The sequence below is a fragment of the Trachurus trachurus genome, assembly GCF_905171665.1.
Source record: "Trachurus trachurus genome assembly, chromosome: 1".
Classification (NCBI taxonomy): domain Eukaryota; kingdom Metazoa; phylum Chordata; class Actinopteri; order Carangiformes; family Carangidae; genus Trachurus; species Trachurus trachurus.
In genome coordinates this window covers 28,871,252-28,898,458 of record NC_139891.1, presented here as the reverse complement: position 1 = coordinate 28,898,458, position 27,207 = coordinate 28,871,252, and the positions used below count along the sequence as shown (strand labels likewise).

The window sequence follows — 27,207 nt, the reverse complement described above, 5'->3', positions numbered from 1 at the left end:
TTCAATGTTTTTTAGATACTGAATTTTAGGTCTTCATTAAATGTGAAGCCATAATCATTACAATTAAAAGAAATATAATGTTTCATTCTGTGTGTTATAGATCTATATAATGTATTAGTTTCACTTTTTTTTAAATGAATTAACTGACATACATAAACTTTTCCATGATATTCTAATTTATTGAGATGCACCTTTACTTTCCATGAGTCGAGTTTTACTGAATATGCCAGAGGAAATTACCCACAGTTCATAGCGTTATGACACAAAAACACAGAGCTCACAGGTTATTCAGAGCCAGGACTGTGTGTAGATATCTGTCCTATGAAGACAAGATGATCAGTTACATCTGTTTTCATTGGATTTGATCCAACATTTTACTCTTTTTTTTTTTTACACGAGTGCAACATGTTTTTATCAATCTGAGCCTTTGCAGCTGTGATGATTCAGAGTTCAGATGTTCAATGTGATTAAACATGTGCAACACATTATCAATTTATCAAGCCCAACACGAAGGAGATCATATTTCAGTTTTGGTGGTGGGTAAACCAGCTTAGAGGTGTGGACTGGAGTCGCTACACTCTCATTCATGCAGACGTTCACATCTGCTGAGTTAAAGGGATACTAAACATTTTGGCAAATTGGCCCATTGCCATAATCCCTTTAGTTTTAGGAGTAGGTTTGTTACCTTTAATTGTCAGTGCATGTTGTGACGTTGTTGAGCAGAGCCTCTCAGAGCTACGCTACGGAGGCTAATGGGATTTCTTGGTTTCCCTCATCAAACTCATCAAATACACAATCCAACAACTCCAAAACGCTCTGGTGGACAAGTTGTGACCTGCACATTCACCACGCTATGAGATAATAACAGAACGTTACGAGACAGAGTTGTTTTCGAGGTAAATGCAGAGACTGCTTGCTGAAAAACTGCCCCTGACAGGAACACACATCGGCGGTTTTGCATGAATTTGCCTCTAAAACAACTCTGTCTCGTAACGTTCTGTTATTAACTCATAGCGTGGTGAATGTGCAGGTCACAACTTGTCCACCAGAGCGTTTTGGAGTTGTTGGATTGTGTATTTGATGAGTTTGATGAGGGAAACCAAGAAATCCCATCAGCCTCCGTAGTGTAGCTCTGAGCAGCTCGTGGCTCTGCTCCGCCGTTCTAAAAATAGCTTGCACCGACAATTAAAGGTAACAAACCTACTGCTATGACTATAGGGATTATGGCAATGGGCCTATTTGCCAAAATGTTGAACTATCCCAAATCTAACACACCGGTCCGGTGTTTGACCTCATATCAAACTACTTTGAAAGCTTTTATTCTGTCACAGTCTGTACTCACCCAGCAGCACTCTGGGGAGAGGACACTTCTTCATCTCTTTCAGCACAGACACTGGCGCGCCTCCTGGATCTCGTCACTCTCGTCGTTTCTTTCTGTCCCTCCTCAGTTTCCATCTTCCCTTCTCCTGCATCCTCCTTTACTTCCTCCGTCTTCCCTTCTCCTGTATCCTCCTTGTCTTCCTCCATCTTCTCTTCACCTCCATCCTCCTTTTCTCCCTCCATCTTTCCTTCCCCTGTATCCTTGTCTTCCTCCATCTTCTCTTCTCCTGCATCCTCCTTTACTTCATCTGTCTTCTCTTCTCCTGCAATCTCCTTTTCTCCCTCCGTCTTCCCTTCTCCTGCATCCTCCTTTTCTCCCTCCATCTTCTCTTCTCCTGCATCCTCCTTTTCTCCCTCCATCTTCTCTTCTCCTGCATCCTCCTTTACTTCTTCTTCCTGGCTCGTCTGTTGTCTTCCTTCCTCTCCTCCCGCGTTCAGCTCTTTGTCTCCACTTCCCTCCCCTTCAGTCTCTTTCCGCTTTTCCAGCTGTGCTTCCTCGTTCCCTGCTTCCTCTCTCATCTCGTCGCCGGACCCTCGCTCTACCTCCACATTGCCGCTGTGTTCGGCCTCTCCTCTGTCCACAGCGGGTTTCTTGCTCGGCGGTTCCTCCGTGTCCTTGTGGCTCTCTCCTCGGCACCTCTTGCGCATGAAGGGGATGTTGTGCTCATTCTCCAAAAACGGCATGCTGCGAGATTTGAAGTACGCCTGGGACCACTGCTTGGTGTTTACGGTCAGCAGCCACGGGTCGGCGTGCTGCGTCAGCACCCAGCGGCGGTCCTGACCCCCGACTTTAAACACCTGGTTTTCTTCTTGTAAGTCCTGGGGCGAAAAAAAAAGAAAAAAAAGAAGAGAAACACAGATCAGACAAACACAAACAGGAAGACGAAACAAAGAAACTGTTTGCTACACCCACCTTTCCTGAACACCAGTTATGCTTGTATGATATTGTCACAACTTGGCTCAAGGTTGGAAGTATAAGGTGTGCAACAGTTTGGTTTCCTAAAGGCGAACTAGTGTCACCTCCAGATCAGATTATGATTTAGTTTAGTCTCAGATTCAGTTTTATAAATCCCAGTAAGGACCATGAAACACAAGAGTGAGCTGAGGTGTCACTGTCTCACCCACCGAAGCTCAGACACACAAAGAGAAATGTGAAACTGCTTGGATAACGTGACTTCACACATCACACACTCCGAGCTATGTAACCTGTATGCTTTGACCAATGGAAAATGATTACCTATCTTAGGTGAAAATACCACACATGACCAATTATCAGTGATGGGAATAACCGTATTTTAAATAAACGGTGCTACTTTTTTTAGTAACGAGTAATCAAAAAAATTACTGCTTCCCCCATTATAACGCCTTTACTTACAGTAAAATGCACCGTTACTTGACTCAAGAAGTCTTGTCACAAAATAACACACCCGTTAAAGTGTACGTTATATACACATTATTTTCAGTTACTAACTCAGTTACCTTTTGGGGAAAGTAACAAATAATTAGAACTAATTACTTTTTAAAAAGTAACATGCCCAAAACTGCCAATTATTGATGGTTGACTAATGACTAAGTTACATTCAATTCAATTCAACACTTCATTTCAGACACAGAGGCAGTCCATAGGACAATAAACACACACAAAAGAGAGAGAGATACTCAAAATATCAAATATTTACATATAAGCTAAAACCAAACTAAACTAGAGACGAGAGACAAAACTAGAGACTAAACAAAACACAACTCCGCCCACACCAGTACATCTTCCCCAGAATGAGGGAATAAATTAGCTCCATAAAATGCTTCTTTACAAAAGAAAAATAGATATTTATATAATTTATGTAATAGTCCCACATGTGGCCATTACCAGTGTAACAAGATCTGGAATTTGTCTCGTGCAGCTTCAGTTGAATTTTCTGTAACGATGTGCTCGTGCTTGTGTTTACCTCCATGTACTGCCGGGGGCTGCGGGTGCAGCCGGCCTGCAGCTCCTCCTGCTGCGCGTGAACCTGGTGGAGGTCTCGCAGGTCCAAACCGTTCTCACCGGCTTCGCCCATGACGCTCCTCAGCCGAGCACACGCCTCGATGTCCTGAGGAGTGTATCCTCGTTCGACCAAACGCCTGTCGCACTCCTCCACGCTGCAGGAGGAGGAGGAGGGGGAGGGGGAGCACATTGAGTAGGTGAGGATGGACGGCAGCAGGGAGGGGCCGCATTTAGTCAGGTCCAGTGGCGGGGAGCCTACGAACGAAGAGAGAGGAAAACAATCAATACGTTTCTGCAGATCAATGATTAATACTGCGTCTGATAATCAGCCGATCGTTCACTTCATCTAGTGAATGTGTTGATACTTACCCTCCGTGTCGAATATGTTGTGAGCAGGCGTGTTGCGTAGCTGCAACTTCATGGTACACGACTCAACCACAATGTTGTCATTAGTGTTGAGGTTACGAATTTTGACTGTAAGTGAAACAAAACAAAAATTCAATTCAATTCAATTCAATTCAATACTTTATTGCTGTATACAACTTTATACAACAACGAAACTGAGATAGAGCATCACAGTCCAGCATAATAACAACGATAATAATAAATAAAATGTGTTGTTTTTTTTTACATAATTTGAATGGTCAAAACATTTATTATTATTAGCTTCAGATTAATTCATTATTTTCTTCTCAAAAAACCCTCTTAAAACAACTTATTTACACTGATGCAAACTAAATATGACAAATATCAAATTCTCGCATCCCAGAGGTTAAAATCAGTTTGCTTGATAATCAATAGTCTAATAGAATTGATCTGTGTGTATTGTACCGATGCCGGGGCAGCAGTATCCTCGCATCATCAGGTAGTTGGTGTGCGAGGCCTGATGCGCCTTCACCTCCAGCTTCTTCCTCCCCTCACACTCTTCACCGTCGTAGTCGTCGTCATCCTCCTCCTCCAGCGCCGCCATGCTGAAAAAAACAAAATCCAAATCTTCAGAGTCAGAACTTCGATGACATTTGAACAGAGAGATGCTGCAGCGTGCTGATCAGTTTCTCAATCAAACAATTAAAGAAAATAAAGAAAAGGGCCAATAATCAATTTACTGACACAAGAGAATGGAAACCTACATCTGAGTTGTTTGATTGATTGGTTTTTATTTTCTATCAATCAACCTGTTGAATAACTGAAAATAATTTCAGTTCTCTTTGTCAATTCATATTTAATTCAAGTTGATAATTTAAATGGTTTATGTTTATGATGTATGTTTATTCTGATAAAAACGACTATTTACAGTTTTTACAGATTAAATCAACATTTTAATCTGTTCACTGTAATCAGTTCACATTTATGGTAAGAAAGAAGTTCATATAGAAGTCATTACACTAAAAAGATGTGTATGTGTGGATAATTTAAAGCGTTTCTAATTTCATCCTTTCATCTTTTTGTAATAGTTGATGGGAAAGTTGTGGCTTTCTAACAATAATACATATATAATTGCCTTTTAATACATAAGGATCTGTGTGGGTGTGATTTCTCTTTGATTTGCTCAATTTTGGATAACTGTTTGTACCAAATATTGTTTTATTGTTTTATTTCTTGAAGGAAACAGTTTAACTTCTTTTGTCATTGAAGTGGATTACAACAAGGGAATGATCAGAGCATCAAGCTACGGCTTCAATAATAAGGAAAATACAATATATTCACTCTTAAGTATTAGAATAACACATTATAGTAAGGCAGTCTGAAACAAATAGCTCTTTGATGAATAAACAGGACTGAATACTATGAACAAACTCTCACCTCTTCACTACATCGTTGTCCACCAGGTTGCTGTCCACCACCACCATCTGTTTGGGGATGGTCAGGTGCACGCTCAGCAGGCCCAGCGCCATGAGGGTGAGAGACACCGCACAGGCGCCACCCGGAGACTCCAGAGAGAACTGCAGCATGTCCGACAGATCTGGAGGATCCTCTGCTGTGGCTGCTGCGTCCGATGCCTTGACTTCAGTTGGTTGATCGTCGCTCTGCTGCTCCGCGCCGGATGAACCTTCACCTGCAGCGGCCACAGTGACACTTTCCTCTTCTGGGGTTTTATCTTCATCTGTTTTGTTCATCGCCTCATCATTCACAACGGTTTCGACCTCCATCGCCTCCGGCTGTGGCTCCGGCTGTGGCTCCGGCTGTGTCTCTGGCTGTGGCTCCGCCTGTGGCTCTGGCTGTGGCTCTGGCTGTGGCTGCGGCTCTTTGGCGGCTCCATCTTCAGCCTTTCCTCCGCCTTGTTTCTCTTTTCTCTTCGACCATCTCGTCGCCACTCCCTCTCCATCTTCATAGTGAAACTCAGTGACAGGTCTGTCGTCTCTCATCCCGTTGTTGATGAGACCCCTCAAGAAGCAGAAGGACTCGGTGCACAGCGAGTGTGGAAAACGCCATGAAAAACACCTGTTTGGGAAACAGTGGGAGAGTGTGGGCGTGGTCAAAAAGCTCAGCCATCCAACAGACAGCAGGCAGACAGGCTAGATAGACAGATAGATTGCCTTTAGGCTAAAAAACATAAACTGTTTTGGTAACTAAAGCTTGGTACAATATCAGAAATAATTCATGCTTCTGTTTCCACCACATCTTAGGAAGCTGTGTATTTTTTTTTAAAGGAGAATTCCGGTAATTTTCTAAGTAACGCTCTACAGCTCTGGGTCCCTGAGTGTATATGTAAAATATGTGCAGCCTGGAAACAAAGACAAAAACGCGAGGAAAACATGGATTTCGGAGGGAAAAAATATTTTGGATGGGGAAAAAGCATCAATATGAATATAACAGCTTTTTTCCCCCATCCAAAATAATTTTTTTCTCCTAAATCCATGTTTTCCTCACGTTTTTGTCTTTGTTGATATGGAAACAGTCCCGAGCTCGACAGTCGACTAGTAAGGTCTACCCAGGAAGCTAGAGTAAACAAGAGGTACGTCGATAAAAACACACTTTAACACTGCTCTCTCATATTAACAGAGTTATGCACACTCAGTGTTGTGTGGTAAGGAACTGGTGGATGTTGCAAAGCATGTGTAGTGATATTTTGAGCCAAAGTTGCGGCCAGAAGAACTGCCCCCATTACTTCACTGGTTAACTGCACATGTTTTTCGCACATTTTTTCCTATGGTCGCATCCTATGGACGATTCGGACCTAGAGCTGTAGAGAGTTACTTAGAAAATGACCGGAATTCTCCTTTAATTGTCATCATCATTTACCTGTGAGGTTGGAAAATGTAGTGATGTAGAAAGATTTTCAACAGGACATTTTTACACAAATGGCTCAAATATTCTGAGTGTTAAACATAAACTCATATTAAAATTTAAATCAAGTGACTTTATTGTTTTTATTCCACGCTGGTGGTTGTGTACTGTACCTGTAGTAGGACTGGGACAGCTGGAAGGACATGGGCAGGATGGGCAGCGCTCGGTTCTTCTTCGGCCCGAACGGCTGACTGACGCGGCGGCGGTTGACCAGACCTCTCTTCCTGCACTGGACGAACACCTGACACAGAAGCTCCTGGTCGTATTTACTGTACATGTGGAACGTCTAAGAGGAGAGATGGGATCACAATCACACGTGTGAGTGTTTATGTGTATTTGTAAGATGAGCAGCTTGAACCACCTACTTCGACCTGCCTTTGTGTAATTTATATTATTTTATTTCCATTTTATGGAGGACTATTTAAAGCAGAAGTGAGTGATCCGGTCGTTTTCGCTAATGCTGCGTTCCAGGCAGGCTTTTGAAATCGTAAATTACAGCTTCAAGTCACAACTTACGACTTTGTAGCGTTCCAGGCAACCCACTCGTGTTTTTCCGACCTGTTTTACCGGTGAAAGTCACTATAACGGCCACTCGTAACTTCCGACCGGTGAACTCGTACCAGATCGAACTGGTACCACTTCACGGTCGGAAAAATACGAGTTTCCTTGAACGCACCATAACAGTCCTCGTCGCTACGTCGCCACATTCACGGCGTCCCTTGGCTGCACACACAGCCCTGCATGCCGTTCTCTCTCCTCATTGGATAAAAACTGTAGGATACGATAAATGTTTTCTCTTCGGCTCAGAGCAGAGCAGAGGGACTGAGAGACCCGTGTTTCAGTCCAAACACTCTATGTAAGTGATTGCTGTCGGAAGATATAACTATTTAAGACTTATATTAACACAAATATATCACTCACTTCTGCTTTAAGGTTTGTGCAATTCTAAACACAGTATCCAATAATCATCCCACATTACACTCTCATTCTTTCATACTTAAACAAATTCTTTAATATTAACTCAATACTACAAATAGTAAGTTACAAGATAAAGAAGAAAAAATAAATATCATAATAATATTAACAAAGGCATGAGCAATCGTTGATCACTTTGAACGTAATCCTAAACTGTTTTATTGTGACGTTGTTCTTGAATGGCCATAAACTTTCATCCAGTGAGAGTTTGTGAAATGAAAGAGAAACTACCTGGAAGGACCTGGACGACTTCATCTGATAGTTGGTCATGGCCAGAGTGCTCTGGATCAAGTTATGCAGCACTATGGAGTGAATGTCTTCTGTGCTGCAGTGGACAAACAAACACAAACAAACAATTAACAGCCTCTGTTAATTTTAACATTCACTCAACTGAAATAAAACCAATCACATATCCCTCATAAGATCATTACCTGTTGAGAGTGTCTGTTCTTGGAACCCTTCTCCCGCTCTCTATGGCGGAAACTTTAAACCTGTTAGAAACACACCATTACGTTACACACGACACAACACAAATTACATTAACATTTCAGCAACAAGGCAACTCAAGGTGCTTTACACATAGCACAAAAGAAGAACATAAAAAGCATATTTGTAGACACACAATAGAAGAACAAGAGAAAGAATTACGATGACTAATGTATTTTCGAATATAGATAGAATAGATATAAAATAGCAAATTACAGTGCAGTGTAAAAATAATAGCTTCATAAAAAGCAGCAGCAAACATGAAAATCTTAAGTCTCGATTTAAAGACACTGAGGGTTGATGATGTTCTGAGACATGTGGATGCTTTGTAATTGGGTATAAGGTCAGAAATGTATGTATGTACTTGTTTCTTGTCTTAAGCAGAGCATCAAACCTCCTTCTACTCCTCTTCTTCTTCTTCTTACCGTGAAAAGAGCTGCCGCTTGGTGTCAGGCATGATAATTTTACCAGGCATAATGACAGAGCTGAACTTCTGCCTGAGAAGTCTGGTGTACTCTGAGAAAACTTCAGCGCAGACCTGAATCAAAACACAGATCACAAACAATCAAATGTGATGTCATAAATTTGACTTTAGGAAACTAAAACAGAAAGAAAAAACAAACCAACACTTCCCACCTCTGGTTTATCAGGATCAGTAGGTTTCTTCTCCTCCAAGAGTTTCATCAGGGATTTGTCCTGGAAGACCTCAGCCAGACAGATCCTGCAACAAGCAGCTCTGGATGAGTGACACTTAACAGGGTGTGTGTGTGTTTTAAAGTGTGTGTGTGTGTGTGTAATCTGCAGTCACCTGAAGTTGAGAAGTGTCTGAGGATTTTTGAGGATGTATCGTGTGCGACGTCCGACAGCAAGAGACGTTTTATCCATGGATATCTCAAACTCTGCTTGGAGCAGGTCTCTCACCACACAGTAAGGTATGAACGGTCTTTTCAGCTGTAACACAACAACAAACACAACACACCTTAATAAAAGGATAAACACACAACTGTACTTGTATAGTAACATACAAAAACATTCCTAATGATCAAAGACAAAACTAAAACATTTTTAATTATTTAAAACGTTTTTTTTTTTTTTAACTTTGAAGCTTTTTTTGTGCTCAGAGCTCAGAGTTTTAGCTCATATGATAAATTCAAACCACTCATCTGAGGATTTTGGTTTATACCAGACAGAAAAGGAGGGAAAACTGGATTGTGCTCAAGACAACTAACAGGACAACTATAATTTTATTAAAAAGATTAATTAATTAAAGTAGGTAGTTACGGTATTCATGAATTTCATAAGAGAACCATCCAACATGTAGTTGTATTGCATAAACACAACAGAACTTCGTCTATTTCTGTTACAAACAAACAACATATTCTGGTTTGTTACAGGCTGTAAAAATAAACCTGCCTACAAAGTTTCCCAATCATCCAGAAGAGGCCGCTCTAAATAAAGGAACCTTAGATCATAATATAACAACAATAATAAGAAGGTATTTGTCTGTAACATATAAGCTTTGACCAAAACAAAACCTTACCATAAAGGTTAAAGGGATAGTTCAACATTTTGGCAAATTGGCCCATTGCCATAATCTCTATAGTTTCAGGAGAAGGTTCGTCATCTTTAATTGTCGGTGCAAGCTGTGTTTAGAACTCTATGGGATTTTTACGGGATGGGATTTCTTGGTTTCCCTCATCAAACTCATCAAATAATGGTGAATGTGCAGTCACAACTTGTCTACCAGAGCGTTTTGGAGTTGTTGGATTGTGTATTTGATGAGTTTGATGAGGGAAACCAAGAAATCCCATCAGCCTCCATAGTGTAGCTCTGAGCAGCTCGCGGCTCTGCTCCGCCGTTCTAAAAATAGCTTGCACCGACAATTAAAGGTAACGAACCTCCTGCTATGACTATAGGGATTATGGCAATGGGCCAATTTGCCAAAATGTTGAACTATCCCTTTAATGCAGAACGTACTCACTTGTGTATAGTACTCTGTGTGTGTGTACCTTGGTGTTGAGCAGGTGTGAGGCGACGCTGCAGAGCATCATCAGCGAGTCCTCCTGCACCGACCAGTAGACGCGCTGTCTCGTCATCATTTTCAGAGCTCGGTGGTCGGCCTCGTCGTGGGCCGGGGTGCGTTTCTTCGGCTCTTTAAAGTCAGACAACAAACACACACACAGTCAGCTTTCTACTTTCTCCTCAATCAGACGTCCGTTTACTTTCACGTTTAACAGTCCAGCACCTTTCTTCTTCTTGCGTGTGACCTTGGTGGTCTCCTTTTTGCTTCTCTTCCTCTTCTGTTTCTTCCCACCGACCACCCTCTGGTTTCTGCTGGCAGGTTCGATGTCCACCTGGAGACAGAGACATGACATGCAAGATACAAGCCTGGACTCTTTATTCATTTCCTGGACTCTTTATTCATTTACTGACTAACTGTAACACACTAATACACAATATTATAATCTAATTTTGAGTTTGCCTCTTCACGTTTGAACCACTCAGTCACTACAGAGTTTTAAAATCCAAGTCCAAGTTGAGCTTGACAATTCATTTTTGTTTTCTTGTTTTACTATTCAATATTTCTAGCTTTTATTGTGTTTAATTTGATTTTGTGATTAGACTTTCTATTTTATAGTGAATTTTAAGCTTGGAACTAGGGCAACATGGGTTGTTTTAAATTTGCAATAGATTAATAGTGACATATCAACAATGTATACATACTATATATGATCCTGAGACAACACAGCAGCAGTTAAAGCCGACAAAGCTGTATATTTTAAATGGGTGTTGTGGACATTAAACTTTAGTAAAACATGCACTTTGCTAGAGCTAGGCAGGCAGATGTTTTTTTATTATTTTATCAATCCTATTTATATCAGTAACGGCAGGATAAATAACAGAAACACCTGTTTGTACAATTCAACACAGTTCAACAGCACCAAACTCCACAATGATCAGCTGATACAGGTGAATTGAGAACTCACTGAGACAACACGTCAACACAAAGCATTAGTCTGTGTTTGTTTTAGCTAAATGTAACACTGTGTATCTAAACTGAGAGCTGGTTCATTCATTAAAACCAAGACAAAACTGACAATGAACAAGGAGAGAAGTCAAACCTCAACATTTTCTGGCATCACTGGTTTCTTGATGGTCAGATATCGAGGTGCAGCGGCTCCTCCTGTTAAAACACATGTATGAAGTAAATGTTTCACTGAGGAGGACAGAGAGGAGCAGGAGATGACGGCCATGTTTTGACAGGACAACAGTGAGTATGGTCGACTTGACAGACTGCCATGACATTTTTTTTAGTTTTGTTTTGTTTGGACACAGGAAGTCATTGAAGGGAGAGAAATTCTTCATGTCTGACGTTACTCACCGGCTCTTAAAGCAATCCTGAGAGCGTTTTTACTCATCAAACTCTTCAGTCTGTTGGTCTTTTGAGTCGTCTCAAAAACAGATGCTTTCTGAGAAAATGGAAAACAAAAGAACGTATACGTAAACACACACACACACAGATAATGTGTACATGTCCAACTTGTGTTTTGTTCTTGTACCTTCCTTACAGCGAGCAGGTGATTGGTCCACAGCCAGTTGCGTTTCAGATGAGCAAAAAATTCGCAGTCCAGACCTGCTGCTCCTTGACCGTCCCCTGGTACCGACCCGTCATCACACAATTCACGACTGCCCCTGTGTGGTAAAAGTAAAACCTTAAATTTCAGGTAGTTCAGGAGTTTTTAATTATAACTATTTACTGGATTATTACAATTGTAACTCAGAGAGGAAATGTGCAGGATTTGTATCTTAACTATGCTACTTTTTTTTTACCTTAATTAAACAGTTTTGAAGTAATTATGATGGTTTAATGAATGGCTTAACTTGTTACAGGCAGAATGGAGGCTCTCTGCCTTTCACCTGCTTGTCACTTTATTGCATCTCTTGGATGAAAACCAGCTTTGCAAGATCAGAGCCGCCACCCCAGTGTCCCAGCGGCAGCGTGACATAAACGCGCTCCATGAACCATAATCTCTATGTTTTATCTACAGCTCTATTGATTGATTTCTCGCCGGCTTCATTGTAAACAAATGCACATGGGTGAGAGGAAGGAAGCTCATGGAATTTCTTGGTTTCCCTCATCAAACTCATCAAATACACAATCCAACAACTCCAAAACGCTCTGGTGGACAAGTTGTGACCTGCACATTCACCACGCTATGAGATAATTACAGAACGTTACCAGACAGAGTTGTTTTAGAGGTAAATACATGCAACCTCTAAAACAACTCTGTCTCGTAACGTTAGGTTAATAATCTCTGCACTTACTTTAACAGGTACGCCAGGTGAACGAACACGTAGCGGTCAGGTGGAAATTGGGTAGACTCTTCGTCCTCTGTCGCTTGGAGACTTCTCCTACTGCGGACGACCCCTAAAAAAAACATAACAGAGACAGACAAACTCAGCTTGACAGGCTGAAATTAGATTTTTTTTCGGTGGCTCTGCTTCTATAAAATGTGTGTGTGTTTACGTACCCAGTGGTGTGTTCAGGCACACACACATCAGGTCAAACCAGTAGTTCTCAACGTCCTCGAAAGTGTTCAACGTGTACTGGCGTCTCTCAAACGGTTTGTCGGGATTCTCCTGGATCTTCCAGTAGTGAGGCTCAGCGTTGGTGGTGTCGACGATGGTAGTGTGGCGTCTCACGTACACAACCACCTGGATCATCACACCGCACATGTAAAAAGAGAATTTCATTAAAACAGTGTATTTGTACTCTTTGTGCTTTTGTAAAAACATTTTTTCCTTCCTTTTCCATTTGGTGATTACTTTTTATTATTTTATTGTTTTACATCATTCACTTGGGATTTATAATTAGTTTTTTCAATAATAAAATCTTTTAAAAGAGACAAATATTCCTCATTTAATCACTCATTTATTCACTGAAGCAGATTCTCCGTCCTGGTAAAGCTGCTCTGCTTTTTCTTTTTTCAGTGTTTAGGGTTAGGGTTAGTAATTTGGCTTTTACATATTTTCGCAACTTCTGTTACTTCTTCCTCTATTCATGTTCTGAATAAAGGGATAAAATGCATATTTTACATTCACTAATTTAATATAAACATCAAGAGAAAAACTTACTCTTTCCTTTGTTTCAAATGTCACAATAATAAATGTCTACTGCAAGTAAGTGCAAACAGTCAATGAGAGCAGCAGTCAGATGAAGTCAGACTCTTCACTCCGTCTGTTTACCAACTGTGTACCTGGTCTTTCTCCATGAACTTCTCCGAGGGACCGAACTGCAGCAGACCCATGTAAGCCAACTTCTGCAGGTTCTCGTGAAAGTTGAACAGGTATTTCCTGGTGTAGAAAATAAGACACTCGGTTAAGGATCACAGTTGTTGTGTGCTGTAAAAAGCAGAAGGAGGATGGAGAGAAAGAGAGGGAGAGAGTCACCGTCTATAAAGCAGCTGTCTTCTCATTTTGGCAGGTAACCATCTAACAAGGTGGTGCTGCCTCACAGAGTCGTTGAGATATTCCTCCAGTCCTTCAACCTGCAGACACAGTTCAGCAGATATGATTTTATGTAGCGTATCCTAATTGTATTACAAGTTTAATTATTCAGTAAACTTATTTATGATCTAAATCCATGAGGACGAAATAAACATATATATACAATATCAGCTCTTAGTAAGACTCAATACAATCAAACAATCCAATAAGTAGTCAAGTCAAGTCAAGTCAAGTCATTTTTATTTCTAGAGCACATTTAAAAACGAAAGATGTTGACCAAAGTGCTTTACATACAAGATGAGTAGTAATAATAGTAGTAGTAGATAAGTAGATAATAATTAGACAATAATTATACAATAATAAGAGTGAGTGTATCACATTCCAGTACAAAATAACCAAAGTCCAAGGATATTTAGTTTATAATGACAAAAAAAGAAAGAAAAGCAGAAAGTATTCGTGTTTGTGAGTGGAACAACAATACCGGTATATCAATTTTGTTTTATATGTGACTCAAGCAGTTTATTAATTATAAGAATAGTTGGCCGATGAACTAACTGTTGCAACACAAAATTAAATTACTTCTTGTTTTTGCAGTGGGAACATCTCAAGTGATGTCTGTTTTTTTTAGGCTCTTGGCCACAAATAAATTAATATTATTATGATTAATTCGTCTCTGTGACCAGTTATTAAATAACTATGTCATCTAAATCTAAATTATGTAATTAAATACATGTAATTTATACACATAATTTGATTTAAAAAAAAAAAAGATTTTCTTCTCACTCACAGACGTTTGAATATATCAACATTAAACTATTTGATGTAAAATGAGACTGTGTTATGGCTCCAGGGACAAAATAATTTTTCTTCTACTTACAGAAATTGTGAATTAACTTGGTAACACACAAGGTTAAACAGAGGACTGAACGTGTGCTCACCTTGTAGTTGATCTGTATGACCTGGATGAAGACGGAGAGAGGCAGACAGAGGAGCACGTCGGCCACCATCGCCCAGCCGCTGCCGAACTCTTTGTGCATGCGGACCGGAGGAATGAACCTCTTCCACGAGTCTTCATCAACGTAAACTGCCCGAGACACAAAAGAAGATAGTGAGCAGGTGGGAAATCCTGAAAGAGCAACTTGTGGACCAAATACTTTAGATAACTACTGTAAACACATTCACACGATGCTCTCACCTTTCACCTCAGGCTGAGAGCAGACAGTAGCCGATTCGTTCCTCTTCTCCTCCTCATCTTCTCCTGACGTCTCGTCCAGTTTAGAGTCTGCACCTTGCGGCTGTGCAGAGTCTTTCGGATCCTGTTTTTCATGCTCTTCTCCGTGTTTGGCTTCTGGATCAGAGCCAGCTGGCTTGGCCGGCGTCTCACTCATGGAGCCAGAGCCGTTGGAGCTGCGTCCGAGCGGGTGTCCGTAAATCATGTACCAGAGGAAGTTGTGGACGATACGCAGGCGATGCATCTTAGGCTGGAAGCCCATAGTCTTACCCAATCCCGGGACTATAAATCAAAGAGAGGCAGAGGACCGAGAACAAAACGATGGATAATAGACACATAAATAGAGGGGAGAGGAAACTCATGAGTGCTCTGTTATGTGGTGAACGATCAAACAGAACCTGTAGTGGGCCTGAAATTCTTGTAGTGTTGCACAGTTGCTCTCTTTTCAGCCTTGGTTGATCCTCCTCTGCTCACGTCCTCAAACTCGTCCAGTTCTCTGAGTTTCTCTTCGTGCTGCAGACTGAGGGGCGGCAGACCAACACAGTTAAACACACAAGCTGTTAGGAGATTTTTATCAAGTGATGCAGATACAAGACAAGTGAGAAGCAACAGAAACAGACAAACACAAAAAAAAAGACAAATGCTACTGTATATTGGTGCGAAAAGTGCTGTTCGTGATGTTGTGGTGGGTATGTATATGAGTATATGTGTGTGTCTATGGCCATGTATACGGTATGTGTTGGTCTGTGCGTGTGTGTGTGTGTATGAGTGTGGATGTATATGTGTATCTCAATAAATTAGAATATCATTTCCAGTAGTTCAAGTCAAATAGCAACAACCAAGTACTGAGTGTTAGGGCTGTCACTTTTTATTCGACATTCGAATATATCCGAACAAATTACGAGTCATTCAATATTCGTTCGAACCTCATGTTTCTACTGAGTGTATACTATATAGATGGACATACTTTTCAGAAAGCCAACATTTCTATATTAAAAATGTTTTTTAATTGGTCTTTCGTAATATAATATAATATAATATATAGAATTTTAGGTCTTTATAAATGTAAGCTATCATTACAGTTAAAATAAATTAAATAATTAAGGACATTAAATGTTTCATTCTGTGTGTAATGGATCTATAGTTTCACTTTTAGAATTGAATCACTGACATAAATAAACTTTTCCATGATATTCTATATACATTATAGACCTTTATGTGTTGGAAATAGTGGGGATGAGCTGGAACGACTGGAGTATGAGAAAGAGACAGAGTAAAAGTAAAGAGATAAACAAACAAGCAAAAAAAAAGGATACTTAAGTTAGGAAAGAAAAACTGACTGTTGCACTGTCGCGGGGGCTCAGCAGCTGACGGTTAGGTTGTAGTGACCAGTGACCACCGAGCCAACATACATCAACTAACTGAGATATCGTGGATTTCTTACAACCTTGTTTTTATTTTTTGTTTTCACTCACCGTACGTTCGCGTAAGAGCTGGAGATTCTGAAGCGGACCTGCTCGATAACCCGTTGGACTATTTCGTCGTTGGGCAGAACCAATGGATGAGCGATCATCTCGACCTGCGTGAGGCAGAAGGTCGGACAGAGAGAGGGTGTAACAACATGTAATATTATGTCTTTTCTACTCTTCCACTTTGTGCATTCGCTAATAAAGAAACAAGCAAACCAGACATGCGACCACCTGTAACCTGTAATACAACACAAATTGCTGGGGCACCATCTGAGTTTTTATTTCAGTCAATTGCACACAATATTTCTGTGTATGCTATTTTGGTTTTAGTAGTGCTTACATAATACATTTATGTACAGTATAACATCTTGTGCAATATTTACACACCTCTGCATGTGCAATTGGGTGTAATGGGCATCGTGCAGTACAACTCGGCACATAAGCACTTCTGCACTCGTCACTTTAACCCAGCACTTAAGCACTTTATTACCCAAAACGAAACTCTTCTGGTCCCCCTACCTGTGGACTACTTCATTATCCACAGTCACTTTGTAAATTACCTGTATGTTTATTAAAACTTTTGAACTTGGAATTTTTTAGAAATAAAGTGCGTTGCCAATTTCTTTTGGAAAAAATTATCACAACAAATCAAGATAAGGTGGAAATGCATAATAAAAAATGGGAAAAACTTACGTTTGAGTAAATGTATATTAAGTAGTTACTGTTAATTTAATTTTAGTAGTTTTACATCCCTTTTTTATGTCGTGAGGTTTGTTCTGTCCTTTGTTTTCTGTCTGTTTTGGTTAGTGTATTCCATTAAAGAAAAAAAAAAAGAAAAAGAAAAAATAACTTGTGTCTCTCAATGTGTTTTTCATTGTTCTTGTTGCCTTTTATGTTGTTTACTTTTTTTATTTTGTGAAATGTTGTATTGTCTTGAACTGTTTTTATGTTATTGGGACGGATGGAAACTAACATCCTGCTACAACCCGGCATATTTACATGTTGTTATGTCCATTAATGTGCACTGTCCCATTCGAATAAACAAGCAAATAAAATGGAGATGACTGTAAAGGTGTGTGTGTGTGTGTGCTCGTACGTTCTTGGTGATCCCGTCCTGTATGATGGTGGTCGTGTACAACTTGACTAAGCCTTCCCTGGACAGACAGCGGATGAGACGTGTGATAGTTTTCTTGCAGCACTTGGAGGTGAATCCGTACTGCTTCTCTTCGTCGTTGATCATCTTCTGTAATCTGGAGGACAAGACAGAACATTTCACTCCCTCAGTTTCCTTTTCCGGCGTTGTGCGATTTAAAAAAAACCCAGTGACCTGATTGTAACACTTACGGGAAAAGACCTTCTATGACCTTGTGCTTGCGGACAGCCTCGACAATCAGGTTCTTCCTCCTCAGCAGCCGGTACGTCTCGTGGGACTTCTCAGAAGATTTCTTAGATTTGCCGTTCTGAAGGAGGAGGACAGAGGAATTAGATCAATTAGGACTTTTGATACGAGTCTGGATTTTCTGAATCTCCAGAGCTGGTTTAATATCTAATTGAAGCTTTCAGTCCAAACGAAAGTGCATCTTAATGACACTTGATAAAGACCGAGACATCTCATATGTGAACACGGCAACTCATTTTAAGTTACAAATGACAAGTTGTAATGGAAGAGCACTCATGTGATCTGCAAACAGGAGCATTTACTTATCTTTACTCAACCATGATAAATTAAATAAAACATAAAACATAGAGCCAGAACATCCTGTTCTAGCTGGAAAAAAAACCCCAAAAACAAAACAAACAAACGCGTGAAACCAAACCATCAGACTGACCAGATCCTCCCAGACATCTTGAACAACCACGATGTCGTGGTTCGCTGGTGGATCGGCCGATGCTGAACTCTGAGGCCCAGGATCAGCAGGAGTCTGGTTGGATCGTTCTCCCTCCTCCTCAGTTGCAGCTTGTTCTGATAGAGGAGACGATAATAAAAAATAGGATTAAACAGAAAAAAAGGGGCTGTTACATAAAAATATGAAGTATCATGTCAAAGAAAAGACCCAGAGACTGAATACGTGTTCGTATACATGCAGAGAGGTGGGCGATATGAAGGGTGTGGCAGTAGTTCTGGCTTTCATAATAATTAATGTAATCATGTTCCTGTCAGGTCGTTTTCTTTCATGTATTTGCTTATTTACATATTTATTTATTCTAATGCTATTCTATTTTTCTTTTGCTGTACATTTATTTTATGTTTACGTATGTTTTTTTTTTTTTGGCTTTAGCTTTACAATTTCATTCATTTTTACAACCTTATGGCTGATCTTTCCTGTTACACCAACAACTAGGTTGTCCTTTGTTGAAGGGGTCTGTGGGTTCAGGGGCGAGCAGGAGGACCATGGGGGTCCCGGCCGGGTCAGGAGTGACTGATCGTGCCGTTATATTGTCTTGTTTTGTTCTGCTGCATTTTCTTTAATAAAGTATTGCTACAAAAAAAAAAAACATCTTTGCAGCATTTTTGTTAGTTCTGAATCAGGTCAGGAGGTGCAGCAGTTTAGGCCCATTTCTCGAAATTACCTGTTTTGATATCATCAGACGTTTCCATACTGGTGTTGTGTTCGCTGCACGCCGCGGTTTCACCTGAGTGACGACAGAAATTCAGAGAAAAAAAAAGAGAAAAAAGAGGATGAGACAACATAAAGAGCTGAATATTACAGTTAAATGTAGACTCTAACATCCGTGCTGAGACATACAAAGGGTTACTGAGCGCTCACCTTCAGCTGCTGTGGCCTCTGTTGTCTCGGTTTCCGTCACGCCGCTCTTCCTCCCTCTTGTCTTTCCTGTTGCTGCCGACTTCCTTTTTGCTTTTCCTTTGCCTCCGTCCATCCCCTCGTCGCTGCACGTCTGCTCGGCCTCCTCCGCGCCTCCGACTCTGCCTTGACCTGCTTTCCGAATCTTCTTTGCCGCGGGAGCTTTGTTTTTCTCTTTCGCTGTCGACTTTGAGGACGGTGGCGTCGCGGGCGCACTCGCCGCCGCTGCAGCGCCTGATGCCTGCGGCTCTGAGGAGAAGAGCAGCTTCTTGCGCTCCTGCTCCATCGCAACCAGCTGCAGCTGATCACTCCGACCCACACACCTGGGAAGAGCAGAGAAGTGATCAGACCGAGGTTATTGATGCATAAAGTATCTGATACGATGTGGCATCAAAATAATTCTTATTTTTAAAATACACACTTGTGGCTGATGAATTTTGTCGTCCTCTGCCGACCCTCGTCCACCATGAATCCCTGCAGGGCGAAAGACATCACAACGCTAACGCACTAAAACACCTTTACATAATATTACAATGTGTATACATACATAAAATACATTACAGTGGATGTTGTATTGGTAGAATAGTCCTGGACTGAATATTAAACTACTGCTCTGGTTGTTTGCATGGTTTGAAGTTTTGAGGTGTTGTACAAAACCCTCAGGTTGAATCAATTCGGTGCAACTTTGACCAGATAATGGCTCTAGATACAAAGTTCAGAAGTTCTGAATGGCTCTAACAGTTTCTCTGAAATCCAGCAAACACTTGACAGATGTTTCACTCAAATGTTGAGACATTTTGTGCACAAATGTATTCAATTATCTATTTATAACTGGATTTTGGGTTTGTTTGTTTTTTTTCTATTTTTTTTATTAAAGGGATAGTTCAACAATTTGGCAAATTGGCCCATTGCCATAATCCTTGTAGTCAGTAGGTTTGTTAGCTTTAATTGTCGGTGCAACCTGTTTTTAGAATGGCGGAGCAGAAATACAAGCTGCTCAGCTAACACGACGGAGGCTCATGGGATTTCTTGGTTTCCCTCATTAAACTCATCAAATACACAATCCAATAACTCCAAAACGCTCTCATGGACAAGCGTCACCATTACCCTTTTCATCTCACACGCCACCACCACAACAGTTTGGGAATCCCTGCCATGTAGAATAACCTCTGTGTATAAACTCAGGGTTTACCTTTATTAAACCGTCTCTCTCCAGTCTTCGACAGAGCATGCGAGCCTCCAGTTTACCGATGTTCAACCTGTACCCCAGGCCCGTCTGGGGGACTCCCTTTGTGCCAGCGGCTAAGACTGCACGAGAACAAAAACAACTGATGAGGAAAGTCATGTGCGGTCAAAGATGTCTAGTTTTTGTCCATGGGCTCCGTCTTTTCTTTTTCAACACTGAATCTGAATAGAAACAGTAGATTTGACGGTCAAGTGCTAAAAGTTAGTGAAAAACATGCTGCACATTTCACAACATTTAAATCTAATCCACATTATTTTCCCTGAGTGTACTCTGTATGGACCGTACTGATGTGGTAGGCTTGTGTCAGAAGGTCCCTCTCCATAATTCGCCCCTCCGGTGGGTAAACTCGGCTTCTCGCTCCAGGGACATCTTCGTCATAGTCCTCATCATCATCATCGGGGACGCCCTTCTTTGCGTATGGCTTTAGCAGTCTCATACAGCGCACCAGCACTTTATTCCCTGGGAAACACAAATAACACAGCTGTATGCGTTTCTGCAGCAAAAAATAAACAATAAATAACTAATAAATAATACATTTGGGACATATCTGTATTACTATAAACTATATTTTGGTAGTGAGCCCACATTTGTAACATTTACTTTGGTTGAAGACTTTCCTCCTCTTCTCTTACTCATAAACATATTTAAATATTAGATGTTTATGGAACTTTACACATTTTTTCAAGTTCAGATAATAAGATAACTATTTATATTTCAAATAAACTGGAAGTTTAAATGCTGAGTAACTTAACTAAATAAAATTTAATTAAAGGTTCATCTCAAATTAATGAATTGAGTCCAATCCAATCACTGATATCTCCAAGTAAAAGTATTAATTATGTTTTTGATCTGATATTGTGATCAATCTCCAATAATAAGTTCTTGTTCATGATATCAGCACCTACGCTTGTTTTGACCCTGTACACACTGGTGCTTCACCTTTTTTCGTGGTGCAGGGCCCGGCGGCGGGATCCAACTCCTCCAGAGGAACCTGGTAAAACTCCACCAACTTGGAGTCTCGCATGTGTCGACACACACGCTTAAAACAACCCTCACCCAAATTCTGCAAGAAAACACACAATTATGAGCAAAATGAACACATGACAACAGTGTAAAAGACCTCCAGAGAGAGACACTTACAAGCTGCTCTCTGAACGAGTTCAAAGTGCCGCGCTGCTCAGGTAACTGCTGCAGGATGTCGGACACGTACTCCATCAGTACGTCATACTTAGACCTCCTGAAAGAGGAGAACGGGTTGGAGAGGAATTTGTGAATTATTGACTTTGGGTGAAATGACTCTTTACGGTCTGACTTTCATTGAACAGAAATTACAGTAAAAATGCAGTTGGTTATCACTCCACGTTTTGCCTTTATGCCCAACAGGAAACCAACGGTGAGAAAAAGAGACACAGACGATAAACAGACCTGTTCACGTGGAAGCGTTTGAGCATCAGGAGTATGGAGTGCTGCTTCTGTCCCGTCTTCTTTCGTGAGACGAAGGGCTGCATGCTGATGAGTCCGTTGTCCACAAGAGACTTCCTCATGTAGTGCAACTTTCGAGCATCGGCCCTGTTGAAGCACAACACAACAACTGGCTGTTATGAAACAATTGACCCTGAGCTAAATGTGTGTGTGTGTGTGTGTGTGTGTGTGTGTGTGTGTGTGTGTGTGTGTGTGTGTGTGTGTGTGTGTGTGTGTGTCGCCTACTTGAAAGCGGATCCATGCAGCTCGTTCTGCAGCTCCCCCTGCCATCGTCCTCGGCCCACTCTCTCCAGCACGCAGTAGGAGTCGTCGTTCAGTTTTAAATCCGGATCGCTCTCGCTGCCGGTCAGAGCCAGGAGGCGCAGAGTCTGAGACGCCACCACCACCAGCTTCCTGCCGTATCTGAGAGGAAGGGTCAAGGTCAAGGTCCAGAAAGAGAGAAAAAGGAGACAAATGCACAGTTGCTTAAAATCCACATTATCTTATCTGATCTTTGTTGTTCAGACATTTGTCTTTTTCAAGAGTTCAAATGTTTTATTTTTTTTTTACTAATTCTGTAGATTCATTTAACTAATCTTGTAAATTCAATTGTTATTTGCAATCTATTTGTTTTTTATGTCTATGATTAATGGGACTATGTGTCTGCCATTCTTGGCCAGGTCTCTCTTACAAAAGAGATCATAGAGATAATAATAATAATAATAATAATAATAATAATAATAATAATAATAATAATAATAATAATAATAATAATAATAATAATAATTTGTGAATTTGACAGACAAGGAGGAAAAACAAACTAAGTACAGTGTTAATGTTTGGCAGAATAAATTGTTTTTACAACAGTTTTTCACAATTTGTCTGCAGAACGTTAGTCATTACTAAATAAAGTCAGAAGAGTTTCTGCTTTTAATGTTACCACATCCTTTTTACATTTGTAACTGAGACTTAATGGCATTACAGGATTCTTAGTGTGCGTCTCTTATCGAGAGGTTAATTCAGATTCTATCAATATGTTCACAACAATGTCCATGACTTCACAGAGAACAAAATGTTTTGCCGAAGTCGGTTTAACATTCTCCGCTCCTAATCAGTGACATCCTGGAACAGAATAAGAAAATAGAAAAGCTTGTTTTCATGGTTTAATACGACTCTGACAAAAGTCCAAATCTTGCTAAATGCTATGCTAAATAATTTGAATTCACTGCATTAATAAACTCACAGTCATGAGTCCACACCTTGTTCATGTCTAATAATAATAATAATAAATTTTATTTAGAAGCGCCTTTCATGCCACTCAAGGACACTTTACAGCAGTTAAAATCATCAAAAACACAGAATAAATCATCAATAAACAATACCAAAACAAAACACACAGCACGGAATAAACAACATTAAAAGCACAGAATAAACAACAATAAACACATCAGTAATAATGAAAAGAACAAATAAATAAAACTGTGCAGAATAAAAGGGAAGTGTTAGGGTGAGGGGTGGTGGGGTGGATAGGCAATTTGAAACAGGTGGGTTTTGATTTTTGTTTTGAAAAGAGGGAGAGAGTCAATGTTACGGATGTGAGATGGTAAAGAGTTCCAGAGTCGGGGAGCAGAGCGACTGAAAGCTCTGCTCCCCATGGTGCTGAGGAGAGCAGGGGGGACAGTGAGGTGGAGAGAGGAGGAAGATCTGAGGGATCGTGCTGGAGTGGCAATGTGGAGAAGATCAGACAAGTATGAAGGGGCGAGGTTGTGGATAGCTTTGAAAGTATACAGAAGGATTTTGAATTGGATTCGTAATGTGACCGGGAGCCAGTGAAGTTGCTGTAGGATGGGAGTGATATGGTGGGAAGAAGGGGTTTTGGTGATGATACGTGCAGCGGAGTTTTGAACCAGTTGAAGCTTATGGAGAGACTTGTGAGGGAGACCGAAGAGGAGAGAGTTGCAATAATCAAGACGGGAGGTGACGAGGCTGTGGACAAGGATGGAGGCGGTGTTGGGAGTGAGGGCGGGACGGAGTCGATTGATATTACGTAGATGAAAGTAGATGAATGTCTAGGCAGTCGGCGGTTTGGAAACAGCTACTTTTCAAAATAAAAGGTCCACAAACCTTTTCAGAGCCTCCTCCAAGCTGATCAACGGAGTGAGGGTGGTGGAGCGGACGTGCTTAGTGATGTTGGTCCTCTGTTTGAAGAAGACACACGAGCCCTGTATGCCATCCTGAAGAATAATATCGACCGGGTAGATGTCTTTCTTCTTGTCATTGTCACTCGGCATCTTTTCTGCATCTGCGTCTTCAAACCTGGCAACACAGGCATGCAAGCACAAAGTTTGTGTTATACGAAGAAAAAAACACATGGAACGTGACTTATCCTGCAAATAAAGATGATTCAATGTCTTCTTTTTTTGTGATTGCTCAACGCTTCAGCCTAAAATCAGGGGAGTAAATCTGCTGATGTAACATTCGACAGGCTTTACACCGTATCTTGGAGCCTGGCTGCAGGAATTTGCCGGCAGTCAGCAACAAGAGCATTAGTGGAGTTGACCAGTGATGCAGAGTGATAAGGCCACAGAGCTCTCACTCACAGCAGGGGCTCCGGTTCATCCCCAAAAGTGGTGGATTGGGTTCACTGCACATCTGGACTCTCAATTACAAACTCACCAAACTGTCAGAACAACAATTTCTTTATGGCCTAAGTGTTCCCTATATTGTACAAGAAGAGTACTATTTTTTAGATGTTGATGTATGCCTATTGCATTAGAGAGACCATTACACAGATGTTACATAGTGACCAGTCATGACTAGGTTTGGACAAAGTCCTTCTAGGTTCAATATTAGAACGTCTCTGGTTTGGACTACTGTGAGAATAGTGCACGCACGTCCAGTGTGTGAGTCCTGGTGCAAAGCAAAGTAAGGCAAAGAGGAAAAAATGTTCACACACTGGTAGCCTAAATGCTCCCCGAAAATAGTCCTGAAGAAGATCTGAAAAGATCTAAATGTTGATCATCCACTCTTAATAACGTTTTGGGAGCATTTACCAGTGTGCGAACATTTTTGTATGGTTGGACTATCCTCATCTAAAGGTGACCGTCAGGGCTCTTGTTTGAATAGCGAGGCGGCACAAAATTGACAGCAAAGTTGTAATCAAAGATGCAAGTGAGGAAATGTAGGTTGTACAGTATATTTGGAGCCTGAACCATACATACTAGAGACTACTGATCCCAAACTTTACACAAGTAGAATAAGTAAGTACCAGTTAAAGAAGTAATAGGGGGCGTGCTCAAAGCATTAAATCAATGTTGAAAGACTGTGTCATGAATATATTAGTTCAACATTACAGAAATGCCCCGGGTGGTTTTTATCCAACCATGTTTTCATTTTGAGGGATATCATGTGTGGAACAGTTAAGCTGCACTGAGAGTTACACATTACCTTGTCCACCCCACTGAAATCAATGAGTAGTAGGCTATACAACCAACCAACACAAACAGGCAAGTACAGCTCCTGAATAAGCAGCAAGACAGGTGCAACACAAACTGGACATTATCATGAATGAAGGTAAGATTTACAGCGGGAGAGTTTTGCATTAGTTTGTCTTAGTCTGGCACCTGTGTGTATTTCATCTGGTGATGATAGTCCCTCTAAACTTCTTATTTTACCTTCTTTACATTGCACATCATCATCATCATTTATGATCTTTACACGACAGTCTCTTCTCTGAGCACTTCTGTTTTCAACCTGCACACTGCTGCTGTTTTTCTAAGCTTTCCTGAGCCATTCATAGATATACATATATATATTTATATGAAACTCACCTGTCTGATACCACGACATCTTCTCTCTCCTGTGGGATCTGATAAAACGTCAGCTCGGTGTTGTTGATGAATAACTTCCAGATGAACTCCTTGGTGCTGTCGTCGAGCTTGAGGGGAAACTCGGGTTTTCTGTTCTTCAGTCTGATCCACAGGGTCGGTATAGTGATCCCGTCCAGTCCCTCCAGAGCCACTTCATCCAACACTGCGCTCCACGGGTCCATGGCTCAGAAACCTCCGGGGCTAACGCTGTCAGCTAACTAACGGGCATGCTAATGCTAGCTACTGCTAATAACAACCGGCGAGCGACTTAGCAGCTTGTGTGTTCGTCCCAGACTAATTAATTCTCTGTATTAAACAAAAATAAATAATATTCTGGTTGGTTTCGAGTCGGATAACCGAGTTAATAAAGTGAAAAATGTTAAATATTGAGAACAACTTCTCGAAATGTTTCGTCTAACTGCTGTTTGGTTTCTCGTTGTCAAGCTATGTTTTGTAGCTGTAGCGTGTGTGTACGTGCCTACGTAATTGCGTCACATTTGCGCTTTGACCTTACGTCGTGCGTGACAGAAAAAAAATCTGTACTTCAAAAATTTTACATTATTTATTCTTGAAGACTCGAGTTGAGTTGAAATCTGGTTGAAATGAACTTTTATTAAAACCTGAACTATTTACTATAATTTGTAGTTAAATTCTGTTTTATCAAACTTTTACCATTGTGTTGTGTGAGTTTCAAGTAGTAAACACACAGTAAGCCCACAGCAAGGTGGTATTACTCCATCATAGAAGTCACTCTGAATCAATTTCTTGTTTAGGCAATAAAATATAATAAGTAATCGTAGGAAATGATGGAGCCCAAATCAACAGTCTATTTTATTATTTATTTTTGCCTCATCTGACCTCCAAAAGACCTCCAAGATATTGAATTTGTTGTTATTCAGGATCCCTCATGTGGTTATTTAAAAATCAAACCTGTTGCCAATTCATTGTCTGTCTGTCTGTCAGGTAATTGGTTAACCAGTTCAATTCTATGGTTCTGATTGGTTTCTAGGCACCAGGTAAAATTACACAAAATGTTGTGTTGTGATGTACTATATATCCATCATATACTTTTTTTTTTTTTAATTAATTACAATGTACTTAAGAATTACTCTCTCCCTTTTTATTTTGAAGAATTACTCACTTACAATGTTGTATTACATCAGTATTACTTGAATGCTGAATATTTTTTTCTCTGAGGGTTAAAACTACACACTACTGCAGCTTGATTAATCCCTATCTATGGCAACTGAGAACACCCAGCCCAACCAATTTAGTACAGTACAATACCTGAAACACTACATGACGTCATCACTTCTCCTGTGTACAAATCTGTTTATTAATTCATTATTAATTAAGTAAAAATCAATTATTAAAGGCTGAAAAAGATGATGGTACATTTAAAACATGTGCAACAGGTCACTCATTGTATGTTTGATTAAGAAATGCAATAAAGAAAAGGTGGATACTAAATATTTCATGAAAACCAAATGCAAGGGAAGGTTTATT

General features: G+C 40.5%; 1 protein-coding gene across 1 annotated transcript in view; it reads right to left on the bottom strand.

The window, feature by feature from the left end:
- Nucleotides 1-26,160, bottom strand: part of gtf3c1 (general transcription factor IIIC subunit 1) — a 30,933-nt gene extending 4,773 nt beyond the window's left edge. The window contains exons 1-39 of the mRNA XM_083972528.1: nucleotides 25,663-26,160; nucleotides 23,957-24,148; nucleotides 22,079-22,255; nucleotides 21,797-21,940; nucleotides 21,512-21,608; nucleotides 21,311-21,434; nucleotides 20,657-20,830; nucleotides 20,318-20,433; nucleotides 19,547-19,599; nucleotides 19,090-19,448; nucleotides 18,893-18,955; nucleotides 18,151-18,284; nucleotides 17,666-17,781; nucleotides 17,418-17,571; nucleotides 16,328-16,431; nucleotides 15,251-15,372; nucleotides 14,817-15,134; nucleotides 14,560-14,705; nucleotides 13,565-13,662; nucleotides 13,372-13,468; nucleotides 12,646-12,829; nucleotides 12,440-12,542; nucleotides 11,674-11,806; nucleotides 11,496-11,583; nucleotides 11,236-11,297; nucleotides 10,359-10,467; nucleotides 10,123-10,265; nucleotides 8,922-9,064; nucleotides 8,750-8,834; nucleotides 8,539-8,651; nucleotides 8,059-8,118; nucleotides 7,859-7,952; nucleotides 6,766-6,938; nucleotides 5,168-5,806; nucleotides 4,196-4,329; nucleotides 3,734-3,838; nucleotides 3,327-3,619; nucleotides 1,930-2,199; nucleotides 1,343-1,899 (exon numbers count right to left, since the gene is read on the bottom strand). Coding sequence (XP_083828654.1) covers nucleotides 1,343-1,899; nucleotides 1,930-2,199; nucleotides 3,327-3,619; nucleotides 3,734-3,838; nucleotides 4,196-4,329; nucleotides 5,168-5,806; nucleotides 6,766-6,938; nucleotides 7,859-7,952; nucleotides 8,059-8,118; nucleotides 8,539-8,651; nucleotides 8,750-8,834; nucleotides 8,922-9,064; nucleotides 10,123-10,265; nucleotides 10,359-10,467; nucleotides 11,236-11,297; nucleotides 11,496-11,583; nucleotides 11,674-11,806; nucleotides 12,440-12,542; nucleotides 12,646-12,829; nucleotides 13,372-13,468; nucleotides 13,565-13,662; nucleotides 14,560-14,705; nucleotides 14,817-15,134; nucleotides 15,251-15,372; nucleotides 16,328-16,431; nucleotides 17,418-17,571; nucleotides 17,666-17,781; nucleotides 18,151-18,284; nucleotides 18,893-18,955; nucleotides 19,090-19,448; nucleotides 19,547-19,599; nucleotides 20,318-20,433; nucleotides 20,657-20,830; nucleotides 21,311-21,434; nucleotides 21,512-21,608; nucleotides 21,797-21,940; nucleotides 22,079-22,255; nucleotides 23,957-24,148; nucleotides 25,663-25,883 — 6,497 coding nt within the window. The 5' untranslated portion in view covers nucleotides 25,884-26,160. The remainder of the gene's footprint in view (nucleotides 1-1,342; nucleotides 1,900-1,929; nucleotides 2,200-3,326; nucleotides 3,620-3,733; nucleotides 3,839-4,195; nucleotides 4,330-5,167; nucleotides 5,807-6,765; nucleotides 6,939-7,858; nucleotides 7,953-8,058; nucleotides 8,119-8,538; nucleotides 8,652-8,749; nucleotides 8,835-8,921; nucleotides 9,065-10,122; nucleotides 10,266-10,358; nucleotides 10,468-11,235; nucleotides 11,298-11,495; nucleotides 11,584-11,673; nucleotides 11,807-12,439; nucleotides 12,543-12,645; nucleotides 12,830-13,371; nucleotides 13,469-13,564; nucleotides 13,663-14,559; nucleotides 14,706-14,816; nucleotides 15,135-15,250; nucleotides 15,373-16,327; nucleotides 16,432-17,417; nucleotides 17,572-17,665; nucleotides 17,782-18,150; nucleotides 18,285-18,892; nucleotides 18,956-19,089; nucleotides 19,449-19,546; nucleotides 19,600-20,317; nucleotides 20,434-20,656; nucleotides 20,831-21,310; nucleotides 21,435-21,511; nucleotides 21,609-21,796; nucleotides 21,941-22,078; nucleotides 22,256-23,956; nucleotides 24,149-25,662) is intronic.
- Nucleotides 26,161-27,207: the final 1,047 nt, after the last annotated feature.